At 39.3% G+C, this 15,975-nt stretch overlaps 3 protein-coding genes across 3 annotated transcripts in view; 2 read left to right on the forward strand and 1 right to left on the reverse strand.

Moving 5' to 3' along the window:
- LOC310715611 (integrin alpha-M-like) overlaps positions 1–15,975 on the forward strand; it is a gene marked incomplete at its 3' end in the record, with an annotated part of 231,568 nt that overhangs the window by 52,554 nt on the left and 163,039 nt on the right. The gene's annotated exons all lie outside the window — the stretch shown is intronic.
- The window catches only part of LOC310715329 (uncharacterized protein), a 56,043-nt gene continuing 43,859 nt past the window's right edge, over positions 3,792–15,975 (reverse strand). The window contains exons 86-97 of the mRNA XM_083521692.1: positions 14,699–14,778; positions 14,397–14,523; positions 10,149–10,339; positions 8,807–8,897; positions 8,542–8,668; positions 8,249–8,430; positions 7,956–8,111; positions 7,573–7,706; positions 6,732–6,853; positions 5,907–6,001; positions 4,942–5,179; positions 3,792–4,270 (exon numbers count right to left, since the gene is read on the reverse strand). Coding sequence (XP_083377818.1) covers positions 4,182–4,270; positions 4,942–5,179; positions 5,907–6,001; positions 6,732–6,853; positions 7,573–7,706; positions 7,956–8,111; positions 8,249–8,430; positions 8,542–8,668; positions 8,807–8,897; positions 10,149–10,339; positions 14,397–14,523; positions 14,699–14,778 — 1,632 coding nt within the window. The 3' untranslated portion in view covers positions 3,792–4,181. The remainder of the gene's footprint in view (positions 4,271–4,941; positions 5,180–5,906; positions 6,002–6,731; positions 6,854–7,572; positions 7,707–7,955; positions 8,112–8,248; positions 8,431–8,541; positions 8,669–8,806; positions 8,898–10,148; positions 10,340–14,396; positions 14,524–14,698; positions 14,779–15,975) is intronic.
- LOC310715347 (uncharacterized protein) overlaps positions 10,593–15,975 on the forward strand; it is a 36,924-nt gene continuing 31,541 nt past the window's right edge. The window contains exon 1 of the mRNA XM_083521724.1: positions 10,593–11,036. Coding sequence (XP_083377850.1) covers positions 10,949–11,036 — 88 coding nt within the window. The 5' untranslated portion in view covers positions 10,593–10,948. The remainder of the gene's footprint in view (positions 11,037–15,975) is intronic.

A 15,975-nucleotide genomic window follows, 5' to 3' on the forward strand; every position in this document is an offset into this window, starting at 1 on the left:
ACAGTGTCATACCCCCACAAACCCTGAACTCTTGTTGAGTTCACAGGGACCCTCAAACCATAAAACAATCCACTCTCGAAACTTGGCTCCAGTATGACTGTTTGTGTCACACACACACACACACACGCACAACACAATGGAGCATTCTTTTATTAATTAAACAAATAAATAAGATGTTCCACATTCCACGACATAAACCTATACCTTTTATGTAGCTCCTCCTTAACTATAGTTGTACTCTAAAAGTTTAGTAATATACCTCTGTTTTAATGTTGTCTCTTCTTTTTGATTTCAAAGTTGATTTAAAATGATCTTCTCTTTATAAGTTATAAGTTATACCTTAAATACTGGTCCCGGTACATTGTACATCTGTTTTAATGTCTTTTCTGTTAAGGCTTGATGTCAAAGTCGACATAAAATTATCCTCTCTTTATTTTCCTAACAAGGGTGCATTTTATATACTCGAATATAACATTGTATTAACAAAGTTATAACTTAAATACTGGTATGTTAATAGTATGTTATATGTTAACTGGTATGTAATGTACCTCTGTGTTAATGCTGTCCTTGCTTTCCATGTCTAATATCAAAATGATCACCAAAATTATCTGATCCTTATTTTGCAAACATTGGTGCGTTTTATTTGTTAATGAAATGTACCATACTGTCTTAATACACTTTGGGTAAAACTTTAAGTTCTCCAAACCAAGTATAACCTGGAAACCATGCCCACAAACACATGAACAAAGGGAGTTTCTCCCTCCAAAATTTCAGGCCATAGCATTGGCCATTCCCCCAAAGATGGGTGGGGTTCAGGACCTTTAAATCATCTTGAACCCAACTAATCAAGTCAGTCAAGTAAAGCAAGCTCGCTCACTCGGCTTGACTGGAAAGGCTCGGACCCCCAGGGCCCCAGGACGAGATCTCAAATCCTTTTTGGGATCTTCCAGCAAGCTTTATATTCAAGTCAGTCAGCCAGGTCACGTAAACTCTTTGATTTGACCCAAAGGCCCAGAGGCCCAAAGGCCCAGAGGGTCAGACGTTCGGAACAGCTTGGAAACGACTCTCTCTTCCTTCAAGATCTTCCGGCAAGCTTCACTTCCAAGAACAACAACTGCTCTGATCTTCAGGAGAACCTGGAAGAACATCTGACTCCATCCTAACTGACTCTTCAAAGATCTCTTTGTTCCATTCCTTTCCTTGCTTTCTCTCCTTTCTTCTTTTCCTTTCTCTTCCTCCTTCTCCTTTTTTTAACTTTTGTTTATATATTTTATTTTTTTATTTTATTTTTTGTTTTCTTTTTTTCTTTTGTTTGTTTGTGTAGTTAGTTTTATGTTGTGTTTGTCTCATTCATTAAACGACGTATTTTTCACACATTCATTAAACGACGTATTTTTCACAAGTGATTGTCTCTGAGTGGCGCTCACATTTTAAGGTTCCTGCAACATTCGATCTGAACTACATGCTCTATTAATTGTACGGTATAAAGTAAAGGGGGATTGCGTCTTACTCGGCCGGAGAGAGGCCTCCTTTATAGAATTAATAAAAGATTATACTGTCTGTTCGGCGGACACACAGACCAAAAGAGTCTAACGTTAATTCCATTACCGTCAATTCAACTTAATTTAAATATTTAGAAGTAACTATAACCCGTTGTAATTGCTTATAAATATTCCCTTTTCTTTATAAATATTCCCTCTTCTTTAGCAGGGCTAAATTCGCTACAGTGCACTGACTGGGACATGTTTAGGGAGGCTGCAAGCAACGGTGATTCCATCAACTTGGAGGAGTACACGTCAACAGTGACCAGCTACATTAGCAAGTACGTTGATGGCATGACCATCTCAAAGACCATCAGTACACGCTCCAAACAGAAGCCAAGGATGGCCGCTAAAGTGTGTGCACTGCTGAAACAAAGAGACTCTGCCTTCAGAGCAGGGGACAAGACGGCCTTAAGTACAACAAAGGCCAAACTGTCCAATCAGACAGGCGAAGCGCGCGCATGCAAAGAGAATCCATAACCATTTGCAGGACAGCGGAGACACCCAGTGCATGTGGCAGGGCATCCAGGCGATCAAGAACTTCAAGACACCTGCTTGTGAACGTGATGCCTCCCTCCCAGTTGCGCTGAATGACTTCTATGCCCGGTTTGAGGTACAGAACAACATAAATGCGAGGAAGACCACACCTCCTCTCAGTGACCAGGTGCTCTGTCTAACCACAGCTGAAGTGAGGAAAACTCTATGCAGAGTTAACCCACGGAAGTCTGCTGGACCAGACAACATTCCTGGCAGAGTGCTCAGGGAATGTGCAGAACAGCTAGCGGATGTCTTTCCCGACATCTTCAACATCTCCCTGAGCAGCAATGTTGTTCCGATGTGCCTTAAGACGACAACCATCGTCCCTGTGATGTCTACTGTCTCCTGCGCCTCAATGACTATCCTCCCGTCGCGCTCACACCCATCGTGATAAATTGCTTTGAGACGCTTGTCATAAGGCATATCAAAACACAGCTTCCACCCTCACTGGACCCCATGCAGTTTGCGTATCGTCCAAACCGATCCATGGACGATGCCATCTCTACAAACCTCCATTTGTCCCTCACCTACCTTGACAACTAGGACACATATGTACAAATGCTGTTCATTGACTTCAGCTCAGCATTCAACACAATCATCCCTCAGCAGCTGATTGAGAAGTTGAGCCTACTGGGCCTGAACACCTCCCTCTGCAACTGGATCCTGGACATCCTGACTGGGAGGTCTTAGTCAGTCTGGATCGGGAGGAGTTCACTCACTCAACTGTGTGTTACTGAACTGTACAACCTGAACTCAAACACACACTCATTATTCATCTCAATCCATTCCACCACTATGTATATATTATTATTTATACTTTATACTACCATATTACAGTGTTTACATGCTGTTTTAAACAGTTTTGTTTTTTTGAATCAGTAAATCCTGGAGAGTGAGAACTAACATGAGTACCAAAATATCAGTAGATTGGTAAATATTTATCAGTAGATTTGTCTTAAGTAAAGGAGCAGATCTGGAGCGATCATGGATATAGAGTGTTCGGTGAACAGGAATATTTGTATGCTGTCGTCCCCTCACTCTCACACGTTCACTCAGGTTTGTTGATGATATGGCAGACAGTCTCTTATCCAAAGATCCCTCATGTCTGTGTTACCGTCTGGCTCTTTTTTTCAGTTATGCTGCCATAGTAAGTCTTGCCAGAATCCCCAACTGCACAGTGTCCCGACTTTTATACAACAATAAGGACACCTAATAACCCATATTTTTCTCTCCCTGCCACCCCTCTTCTCTCTCTCTCTCTCTCTCTCTCTCTCTCTCTCTCTCTCTCTCTCTCTCTCTCTCTCTCTCTCGCCCTCTGTCAAGTTAAACATGCTCCTGAGGTTCCAGTGACCACTGTTTCTGCCCCCAAACCTGCTTTGAGACAATGTTCATTGTTAAAAGAGCTATACAAACAAAAATGAATTGAATTAATGTTTTTCTATCCAGTGATTTGTCTTAAGGATTGCAGAAATACTGTTTTATACTAGAAACTTTGAGGCAAAATAAGAAGTGCATTGTGTTGCTTAGTTTGCAGCAAAGTAATTAATTATGCATTGTTAGTTTAAGTCAGTTACTATTTTTAGCCTTGTGAACTACATTTCCAGGTAGAAACATGGGACTAAACAAGTGCATTATAGGTTTCACTTGTGGAGAAAGAAAAAATAAATTCTAAAAGTAAATGTAAAAATTACTAACTCAAATAATAACAGAATATAGTAACAATATATAAAATTGTAATTAATATAATCATATTCAAAAATATATAGCAAAGACAAATTGCAATTTTGGTTTTGAAACATCATACTGAAGAAATAATGGAGAAATAAAAGTTTTTTAACAATTTATTATTTGATATATTATTTTATCTATAATCATTAAGAGACCTAATATTAATGGCCTTAAATTAATTATAGCCCAAACATTTACAAGCATAAAGAAACAACATACATTCACAGAAAATCTATAATAATAATTCATTTAAATATGCCAAAGAATATATTTATTAAACTAACATACTGAGACATGAGTATATAAGTACATGATATGCATAGTGAATAAAACATTATACATGATTATAATAAATTATTAATAGTATGGAAAATATTATGTTGTGCTAAGAGTTTGTGTGATAGTCAGGAGTCCTACACAGAGAAGGAATTGTGCTCCAGCATTAAATATAGGTGCACTTGAACCTGAAACAAACACACACACACACACACACACACACACACACACACACACACACACACACACACACACACACACACACACACACACACACAAACAATTGGACCAAAGCATCTGTTTTCTTGTTATTACAATAAGATTGTGAAACATATCATTTTTAATACAACTTTTAGTATTTAAATTATTCATTGTTTCATTCTCTTCCCACTTTACTGGTGTTTATAATTACAACAAAATCAGAATGTTAGCCAAAACGTCTCTATCCCAAGAAACAGATTCCAGTTTTTTAAGAGATATTCTTAAACCCACAACCCCGATTATTAATAATTAGGGATTGAGCAAGCAATGTGTAGATAAATTATTTTGTGGCAGTAGCCACTTATGTCTCGTGTTTTTTGCGAAAGTGAAAGTATTCAATGAGAAACCTGGTTCTGTTTAAACTTGTCACTGCCCCACTGTTATTTCTTCCCCTGAACCAATCGCTCTCCTACACTAATTATAATAATAACATGGCTGATACTATAAAAGATGTGTATGATAATTAAACAATAAACTGTAATGAATACACTTCATATATTGTGTGAAAATGCAGCAAATGCACAATTAAACATCACTGGTTATAGTGTTAACTCTGGCTTACTTTAGTAATGTGCTATCTCATTAACTGAGTTCTTACCCTGAGTTGTGGTATTAGCAGAAGTTGTTTGGTTTGTCTGACTGGTGGTGACAGTGGTGACTGATGATTGAGATGTCACAGAGGGGGGGTTGCCCCCAGTCAGGCCAATGTTCAAAATGTTCAAATCCTGCTGGTACTGCTGAGCCACCCAGGACCGAACCACTGTGGAGTTCTCAAATAACTTCAGATCAGCCACATTCACCCCAAGTAGACCTTGCACTGTGCTCACATTTAGGGCCTAGATAGATATGAACAAAGATATAAACAAAAACAAATCAAATTAAAATTTACGGCATTTGGCAGTCAGCCCTTATCCAGAGTGATTTATATTTATCCAATTTAGAAAGCAGTGGCAGAGTGGTGAGGTTGGGATTTGAGAAAACGATGTTTCATTTCAATCAAAATTTTAGAGAAGTGAAAAAAAGAGTGCAAGCAGGGCAGAGTGGAATGATAGCAGGAGTGATTTGTGATAGAAAGGTATGTGCAAGAGTGCAAGGAAAATTTTATAAGATGGTGGTGAGACCTGCTATGTTGTATTGTTTAGAGACAGTGGCATTGGCAAAAAAAGACAGAAGGCAGAGCTGGAGAAGTTAAAAAGGCTGAGATTTTCATTGGAAATATACAGGATTAGAAATGAGTTTATTAAAGGGGCCACACATGTAGGTCATTCAGGACACAAGGTGGAAGAGTCTAAATTGAGATGGTTTGGTCATATGCAGAGGGGGGACATGGGGTATATCGGTAAAAGAATGCTGAGTGTGGAGTATGGAAACACCATTCAGGATGTAAAGAGGAAGGCCAAGAAGTAGGTTTATAAAATGTGTTAAGGGGAAGACATGCATGCAGTTAATTTGAAAGAGGCAGATGTAGAGGACAGGGTGGTATGGAGATGCTGTGGCGAGCCGAAAGAAGAATATGCTTTAATCAAGCATATCTGAGCAGATCTGTCCATTGGTGTTTCATACCATGATAACAGCCGGGTCTAGATTCATTAAGGTGGTGATGTCCATGCTGACATTTTGGGAAGAAAGAGATTGTATATCCTGTACAGGAGCACCACCTGCAAACAACACACACCCTTATATATTTTAGTTATAGTTAGTACCTTTGAGTATTTTAGAGATTGACTTTATGGTTTTATGATTGTGACCAGTAGGAAGATTAATTATTATATATATTTTTTTGTTGATCCTATTTGCTTACAACATTGCCAATTCCCACCCATTAATTAGTCATTTAGACACAAAAGACAATTCCAAATTGCTGCTCAAGGTGCAATACATGGCTGTGAATTCAAAGAAGAGCACTATCTGCCTTTTCCACATTCATAAGCTGTCAGCCAGTCGCACGTAGACTTCTGGGGTTGCCACTTCCACTTTTATAAATAGACGCCGACCACATGCATTCGCCACCAAATTGTCTCGTTTGGCTCAGTGATTGTTAGAGACCTTCCAGCCTTTCTTTTCTCCTTGTGGAAAGTTTATATTTGGCTTTGATTTTCCCTGGCTTCTCAGACTCGTGCTTTCTCTTGCCCTCAGATTAGCTTTTCTCCAATTACTCTGTATACCGACTCACTGCCTCGGACTGTTTTTAGACACTACTAAAAACTTTACTCAGCCTGTTTGCATTTTCTACTAGACTTGCATTCATCTCCTGGTGACATCCTGCTTTTGGTTCATTCCCGCCAGCCAGTCCTGACATAAGTCCATGATTTGCTAAAATTGTCCTGTTTGATAGAGTAATCCCTTCATACATTCACAGTGTTTCACTTTGTTTGGAAATCATGTTACCCAGATAAGGCCTGATGAGTTGGTAAGTGTTGTTTTGTCCGCTGAATGAGGATTTGGCAATGATGTACAAAGCAGATTTCTGTTGAATGGAACATGAGGACAGGTCCAAAGTGAATGCATTCCTGCACAGAAAAAAGGGACTTGAGAATGCATCAATAATATATAAAAAAAAAAGTTTGTGTTACTGAGTACAGGCCTGAAGAGGTATTACCTTCTCCTGCAGTATTTAAATTCACCTGTTTAGAAAAATTTACTTTTCTACATGTTTTAGAATGGTGTTATTCTTAGTCTGTGTCCTAATTAACCAGCATCAAAATGTATTATTGATAGACACTTCAAAGCGCTTTTGTAAGTCACTGTGGATAAGGGCATCTGCCAAATGCCATTAATGGAAATGCAATTTTCATTTGCCAGTAATGGCAAGACACAAACTTAAGAGGGTACAAGGCTTACAATTCTATAATAATTGCAAATTGAGGAGCACTAAATCCACTTTAGTGGACATATATTTTTGAGACGGTCAAAGATAAAAAAATTTTGCCTTTTATCTCTCATGGGCTGCAGAATGACATCAGGTAGAGAGCTAGGATTTGTTTTGTCCCAGGGGTTGTGAAAATAAATTGCCATTGCCTGCAAGTAGGAATGCTCCCTGGTTTGATAAAATGGAGGTATGTGGCAGCAAATGTATCTGTGTATGGTTTATTTGTCTTTAGGGGATGCTGAAAATTCCCTTTCACTCATATGTTTTACAGAGTACACTCCAAAACTGGAAACTAAAATTTTAAAATAAGTGTATTGATTGTCAATAAATGCCTATGACTGTACATATGCATTAACTTACTTTAAGCTCTCAGGAGTGATATTTTCCAGTACATTGACATCCAAAGAACAGATGTTGGAACCAACTGCATTTATTTCAGCACTTCCCAGAGTGTGATTAGCCACGTTCAGATACCCCATAATCACCGCTTTACTCTACAAAAACATGCAATAAAATCATTTAGCAAATACATTTACCTCTAAGCATTACTGGCATGTTAGTTTCTTAATGATGCTCTCTCTCTCTCTCTCTCTCTCTCTCTCTCTTTTTTATCTATCTAACACACACACACACACACACACACACACACACACACACACACACACACACACACACACACACACACACACATACACACACACACACACTTCTTTATTACTTCTTTATTCTTTAATCTTAATTACCATCTCTGATGCCCAGTTTCCATTATCTGACTTCATCAAAGAGGACAGTGTGTCAATTACTGTAATCTTCCAATTGCTGATATCACTGATAGTTGCCACACGAGAAGTGGGACCCATTAGCTGTAGCACCCTATCGGTAAGGCCTGATGGGTAGATCTACAACACAAATACACACACACACACACACACACACACACACACACACACACACCCACACACACTCATATTTAACAAATGTTCAAATTCTTCTCTGTCTTACAGTGTTTATAAATCCAGCGTTCACTGCTGCTGACCTGGTTTAACTTGTTTAAAATGATAGTCAGGAAACTGGGGTCCACCACTTTTTCGGTGATTGCTGCCAGGTTGTCTTGAAGGACAGTTACATTTAAACACAAATCAAACTGAGTGGAGTCATATCCCAAAGGAAATGATGCATCTGCAATTATCATGTTTGTGATGTAGCCAGTAGTGCATTCTGTTAAAACCAAAAAAGGGAAATTACATGAAACATGCACTGTAACCATTATAAATAAAGATATCACCTTGTTGTGTCTGAGTTTTGTCTTTATGTTTTAAGCACTGTTACCTGCAGCACGACGGACTTTGGACACTTTGGAATTACATGCCATAAAAAGGTTCCTCTGTTTCTGTATTGGGGTCTTTTGATCCCTCAGGAAGGGCATAAATGACTTAATAAATGTCTTTTTTAGATCCTACAAGGCAGACAAATAGACATTGTCTAATTTGAATAAAATGCTTCATTAACACAGGAAAAAAAACTAAACAAAAAAACCAAATAAGCATAAAAGATAAAAGGCATTTAGGCATTATATCGGAAAATATTTACATACAAAATTGAACTGTCCCCAGAAGTCTGATTTGAAATAGAGAGGCAGGATGCCCAGCTGCCCCAGAGTCTGTGCATTCCACTTCGAAGGATTGCTGATTAATATCAAACAATACTTGTGAGTTTTTCAAAAATACTATACAATACAATGCGTGCGCACACACACACACACACACACACACACACACACACACACACACACACACACACACACAAACACACACACACTTCAATGCACTTAAAGTTTACAAACTATTAAAACAGTAATGTACAAAAAATGTCCTTAAATTATCTAGTAAAAAGTTGATCTTTGTACTAAATTAGGAGGATTAGGAAAGTAGTCTTTTCATGGTCCTGATAACAGAGCATGTACTCTGATCTGACAAAACATTAAACTCACCTGCCTAATATTGTTTAGGCCTCCTTTGTATTTTGAATACACAAGACCTCTGAAGGTGTGTGATATCTGCCACAGCTACACAGCTATGCTGCTCTGTGTTCTTCCTCCTTTCTGTCAAACCCAGGATCAAATTTGTTTTATCAATTTTGGGCTACAGTAGCTTTTCTGTGGAATTAAACCAGGCAGGAAATTCTTTTCTACAGATATGCATAATTGGGAGCCCATGTCCCTGTCACTGGTTCACCAGCTATCCTTCCTTGGAACAGTTTTGGTAAGTATTAACCACTGCAAACTGGAATTAACCCCACAATGAATACTTAATGAATAATCTAGTCATTAAATTTGCCCTTAGCTCTGGCCACTTAAATCTCTAGACCTGCCAAATTTTCGTGTTTTTACTAAATCATCCTCCAGACTGTTCACTTGTTGCCTTAAATGTATCATCCCATAACAGGTGTCAATTTAACAAATATGTTATTTGTGTCACCTCTTAGAGTTATGGCTTGTGGCTTAATACGTTATAAAAAATAGTAAAACTGAAATTAATTAATAAATTCAGATCATAGAAATTGTGCAATATATTGAATAGTAAAATATTGCACATTTACTTTTTAAGGATCATAAAAAAAATTTTTTTTTTAAATAGGAAATAAATTATAGGAAATAAATTATTAAGTATTATTTTTTATTTCTGCAAAAGTATTAATCTATAATCATATGACAATTTTAATTAGATCTTAAGTATTTGTGTTGCACCCAACATTCAGCACGATTTATTTAATTATTTAGTTAATAATTTAGTTTATGGTTTAGTATACATGTTATGGTTAAATAGTATATGGTTTAGTATAGCTAAGAATAGCCTATTCAGCTAGTGAAACTGACCCTTCATTTTTTTTTTTTTTTCCTGTTTCTTTTGCATATTTGGTTTAAAGTTCTGTCTCACCCATAAGCAGTGTTTCCACTGAGGAGCAGTGACTGTACACTGTTGATCTGAGAATCTGAAAGATCTCCACAATTCTTCAGATTCTCCAAAATGAGAGGGTCAGAATTATAGATATAGGAGGAGTCCAGTGTGCAGGCCATATTCCCCAGAACCTTCACATGATCCCTGGTCAGACTCATACCAGATATACCCTATAAAGAAAAATCATAAAGCATAAAGTAAATTCATGCAGAGATATGATTTATGATGTAACTAGGCGAGTATGTTTGTTTTAAGTTTATTTCTATAGCACTTTTCACAATGGACTTTATCTCAAAGCAGCTACACAGAATAAAAAAATTTAAGTGAATGATGTGTGTGTAACTAAGTCATTAGTGTTGCACAAGTGAATGTACTCTTAGTGTCGGTCCCAAACCGTATACAGTGGGTACGGAAAGTATTCAGACCCCCTTAAATTTTTTACTCTTTGTTATATTGCAGTCATTTGCAAAAATCATTTAAGTTCATTCTTCTTCCTCATGAATGTACACACGGCTCCCCATATTGACAGAAAAACACAGAATTGTTGACATTGTTGCAGATTTATTAAAAAAGAAAAACTGAAATATCACATGGTCCCAAGTATTCAGACCCTTTGCTGTGACACTCAAATATTTAACTCAGGTGCTTTCCATTTCTTCTGATCATCCTTGAGATGGTTCTACACCTTCATTTGAGTCCAGTTGTGTTTTATTATACTGATTGGACTTGATTAGGAAAGCCACACACCTGTCTATATAAGACCTTCCAGATCACAATGCATGTCAGAGCAAATGAGAATCATGAGGTCAAAGGAACTGCCTGAAGAGCTCAGAGACAGAATTGTGGCAAGGCACAGATCTGGCCAAGGTTACAAAAAGATTTCTGCTGCACTTAAGGTCCCTAAGAGCACAGTGGCCTCCATAATCCTCAAATGGAAGACGTTTGGGACGACCAGAACCCTTCCTAGAGCTGGCCGTCCGGCCAAACTGAGCTATCGGGGGAGAAGAGCCTTGGTGAGAGAGGTAAAGAAGAACCCAAAGATCACTGTGGCTGAGCTCCAGAGATGCAGTCGGGAGATGGGAGAAAGTTGTAGAAAGTCAACCATCACTGCAGCCCTCCACCAGTCTGGGCTTTATGGCAGAGTGGCCCGACGGAAGCCTCTCCTCAGTGTAAGACACATGAAAGCCCGCATGGAGTTTGCTAAAAAAAACACCTGAAGGACTCCAAGATGGTGAGAAATAAGATTCTCTGGTCTGATGAGACCAAAATAGAACTTTTTAGCCTTAATTCTAAGCGGTATGTGTGGAAAAAACCAGGCACTGCTCATCACCTGTCCAATACAGTCCCAACAGTGAAGCATGGTGGTGGCAGCATCATGCTGTGGGGGTGTTTTTCAGCTGCAGGGACAGGACGACTGGTTGCAATCGAGGGAAAGATGAATGCGGCCAAGTACAGGGATATCCTGGACAAAAACCTTCTCCAGAGTGCTCTGGACCTCAGACTGGGCCGAAGGTTTACCTTCCAACAAGACAATGACCCTAAGCACACAGCTAAAATAACGAAGGTGTGGCTTCACAACAACTCCGTGACTGTTCTTGAATGGCCCAGCCAGAGCCCTGACTTAAACCCAATTGAGCATCTATGGAGAGACCTAAAAATGGCTGTCCACCAACGTTTACCATCCAACCTGACAGAACTGGAGAGGATCTGCAAGGAGGAATGGCAGAGGATCCCCAAATCCAGGTGTGAAAGACTTGTTGCATCTTTCCCAAAAAGACTCCTGGCTGTATTAGATCAAAAGGGGGCTTCTACTAAATACTGAGCAAAGGGTCTGAATACTTAGGACCATGTGATATTTCAGTTTTTCTTTTTTAATAAATCTGCAACAATGTCAACAATTCTGTGTTTTTCTGTCAGTATGGGGAGCTGTGTGTACATTCATGAGGAAGAAGAATGAACCTAAATGATTTTAGCAAATGGCTGCAATACAACAAAGAGTGAACAATTTAAGGGGGTCTGAATACTTTCCGTACCCACTGTATATAGGGAGGGTTGTGTTATGTAGGGCATCCAGCGTAAAACATGCTAAATCAAATATGCGGATCATGAATCAGAATTTTATACCGGATCGGTCGAGGCCCGGGTTACCAACAAACACCACAGGTATTGTTAGAGAGGAGAAGGAGAGGACAAAGACATCTACAGAGTCAGCGCTTCTCAGACTCGAAAGCAGAAGTTTAAGAGATTGGAGGTTTGGGTTGATACTTTAAATGTTGGTACTATGACTGGTAGAGGGAGAGAGGGCGCTGATATGATCGAAAGGAGAAAGGTAGATACATTGTGTGTTCAGGAGACCAAGTGGAACGGTCCCTAAATTGCACACGATGCACTTTATGTGGAAAAGACACTTAGTCCTTGCTCTGTGTTCTGTTATGTAGCTTTATATTGTGTTGTAGCTATATGTTGTTTAATGTAGCACCAGGGTTCTGGAGGAATGTTGTCTCATTTCACTGTGTACTGCGTCAGCTATATATGGTAGAAATGACAAAAAAAGCTTTTTGACTTGACTTCAATGGCCATGTTGGTGAAGGTAACAGAGGTGATGGGTAGGTATGGTCTTAGGGAGAGGAATGCAGATGGTGGTAGATTTTGCTTAAAGGATGGAAATGGCAGCGGTGAACACCTATTTTAAGAAGAAGAAGGATCATAGGGTGATGTATAAGAGTGGAGAAAGGTGCACACAGGTGGACTATGTTCTATGTAGGAGATGCAACCTGAAGGAGATTAGAGACTGTAAGGTGTTGGCAGGGGACAGTGTAGCTAGACTGGATGCCAAGCCGGAAGTCAGAGCACGTTGTGCGCTAAGCAGAGCCGAGCTGGGAACCGGAGCGTGTTGAGCGCGAGCAGAGCAGAGCCGGGAACCGTAACGCTGAGGGGAGAGTCGGGAAAACAGGCGCAGTCGGGAAGCCGGAGGACAGAATAGTCTGGCCAGTAACAGGTCAGTAACAGAAGAATAAATCCAAACGGAGAAATTCGCTGGAGAGTAATCAGGGCAAGCCTTAAAGACAATCTGGCACCGATTGAAGGTTTTTGGGGACCTTATAAGTGTTAAAAAGATAGACGCAATTTCCGTGCAGCAGGTTGGAAGGGGGCGGTTCCTCTGTGATGGGGCGGCAATGCCGAAAGTGCTCAAGTGGGCTTACACATGTATGAGGACAGTGTGACAGCAGAGAAGTGTGCAGTAGGAACAACTGACTGGTTTAAGGTGGAGGTTGGACTGCATCAAGGATCAGCTCTGAGCCCTTTCCTGTTTGCAGTGGTGATGGACAGGTTGACGGACAAGCTCAGACAGGAGTCTCCATGGACTATTATGTTTGCGGATGATATAGTGATTTGTGATGAGAGTAGGGAGAAGGTGGAGAAGAGCCTGGAGAGGTGGAGGTACGTGCTGTAGAGAAGGGGAATAAAAGTCAGTAGGAGTAAGACAGAGTACATGTGTGTGAATGAGAGGGAGGGCAGTGGAGGGGTGCGGTTGCAGGGAGAAGAGGTGGAGAAGGTGGAGGAGTTCAGGTACCTGAGTTCAACAGTGCAAAGTAATGGAGAGTGTGTTAGAGGAGTGAAGAAAAGAGTGCAGGCAGGGTGGAGTGGGTGGAGAAGAGTGATAGCAGGAGTGATTTGTGATGGAAGATTATCTGTGAGAGTGAAAGGGAAAGTTTATAGGACTGTGGTGAGACCTGAGATGTTGTATGGTTTAGAGACAGTGGCATTGAGTAAAAGACAGGAGGTGGAGCTGGAGGTAGCAGAGCTGAAGATGTTGAGATTTTAATTGGGAGTGACGAGGATGGACCAGATCAGAAACAAGTTTATTAGAGGGATAGCGCATGTAGGATGTTTTGGGGACAAAGTGAGAGAGGCCCGATTGAGATGGTTTGGACATGTGCAGAGGAGGGACATGGGGTATATCGGTAGAAGAATGCTGAGGATGGAGCTGCCAGGATGGAGGAAAAGGAGGAGGTTTCTGGAAGTGGTGAGGGAAGACATGCAGGTTGTTATTTTGAAAGAGTAATATATAGAAGACAGGGTAGTATGAAGAAGAATGATCCACTGTGGCGACCACTAACAGAAGAAGCCAAAAGAAGAAGAAAAAGATTCCTTTTCCTCTTTGAAATTGTAAAAAAATATATTTCAATTTTAAATAGGTAATTGTACAGTTTGTGTGCTTATTACCAGGCAGTCCTGGGCATTTTTGAACAGGGTAGCTGGTTTGTTGAGAACAGTTGAAGGAACAGAAAAATCTGCTCTTCCCAAAGCAGTGAAATATGATCTGCAATTCCCATGTTGCACTTTGTCATAGCTATATTCACACACACACACACACACACACACACACACACACACACACACACACACACACACACACACACACACACATTTAAAAGATTCACATATACAATTTTAATCAATTTAGCCAAAACAGATGCAACATAGCAACCAAAACATTAAAATATGGTCTGCACTTTTTTACACACCTGTAGTAGAGGAGCATATCAGAAGGAACATCAGTGAAGTTCACAGAGCCTTCTTTAATGTTGTTGTACATGCAAGTCAGCTGAAAGTAAATTATACAGGGTATTATATATTCTGCATCTTTCTTTACTTGATTTCAATTTTACACCCTACTCTAAGGGAAGGGATAACTTTAGGGGATTTTGGAAATGTTTAAAACAATTACAAAATTATTATTCTTTTTTTTATTTATAATTTTCAATATTTTACATTAATGCTAAAGAAACCAAAGTATGAAGAACACATTTATGGAATTAAGTAATACACAGAAAAACTAACCATAAATAACCCATAATATGTTTTATATTTCAGATACAAGTAGCTACAATTTGCTTTATGATAACTTGGCAAATTCATAGCATTCTCTCATGAGATTCACAAGGTTGTCACCTGAAATGTTTTACAATTCACAGGTATGTTGGTTCATTTGTGACATTGCATGCTTCCCTAATATGTTTTAAAGCATCAATTGTCTTGTGCAGAAGAAGGTGTGAGTACAGTCAGATCATTCAATCTGAAACATCTCAAGATATTTAAATGTATCCCCAAGAGCATTCTTCAAAACTGCTCTTGAAACACAATTATTACATTGGAAAGCTGTCCTTTGGTATGATGAGTCCAAATTCTAAATTAGTGGTTTTAGTCACTATGTCTTTGTTAGACATCAGAGGTTAAACAAATAGTTCCTGAATGTTTGGTTCCCACTGTGAAGCATGGAGGAGGTGTGAAGTGCTTTGCTGGTGACATTGTAGGCGATTTTGTCAAAATTGAGGCCACACTAATCCACCATGGCTTAAGCAACTTTTTGCAGTGATATGCCATCCCATAATTCATAGACATTTTGCGCTGCATTGTAAAGTTAACAGTACTGTATATTATCGTGACAATGGCCCCTCAAGACGATTAAGAAAGACGGGAAAAAGAAGGAGATGATTACCGTAGAAAGGATAAAGGAATTAATCGCGAAGCGTGAACAAGGTATGCGTGTGGCAGACCTTGCAAAACTGTACAATCATACAACATCTATGATCTATGATTTTCAAGAAGTAACCCCTTCCTCCTCCTCTCTCCTCTTCCTCACACCAGCCACGACTCTCCAAAAGGTAAAGTGCGAATTAATTTGTCAATTATTTCTTATGTCAATAGTTATTCATTTGTATTCATTTCTGATGTTAGGGGTTATAATTTGTACAATAATTACCAAAACCTTTAAAAATTAGTGTATATGTGTATTCATGGA

Source organism: Silurus aristotelis, assembly GCF_946808225.1.
Source record: "Silurus aristotelis genome assembly, chromosome: 20".
Taxonomy (NCBI): domain Eukaryota; kingdom Metazoa; phylum Chordata; class Actinopteri; order Siluriformes; family Siluridae; genus Silurus; species Silurus aristotelis.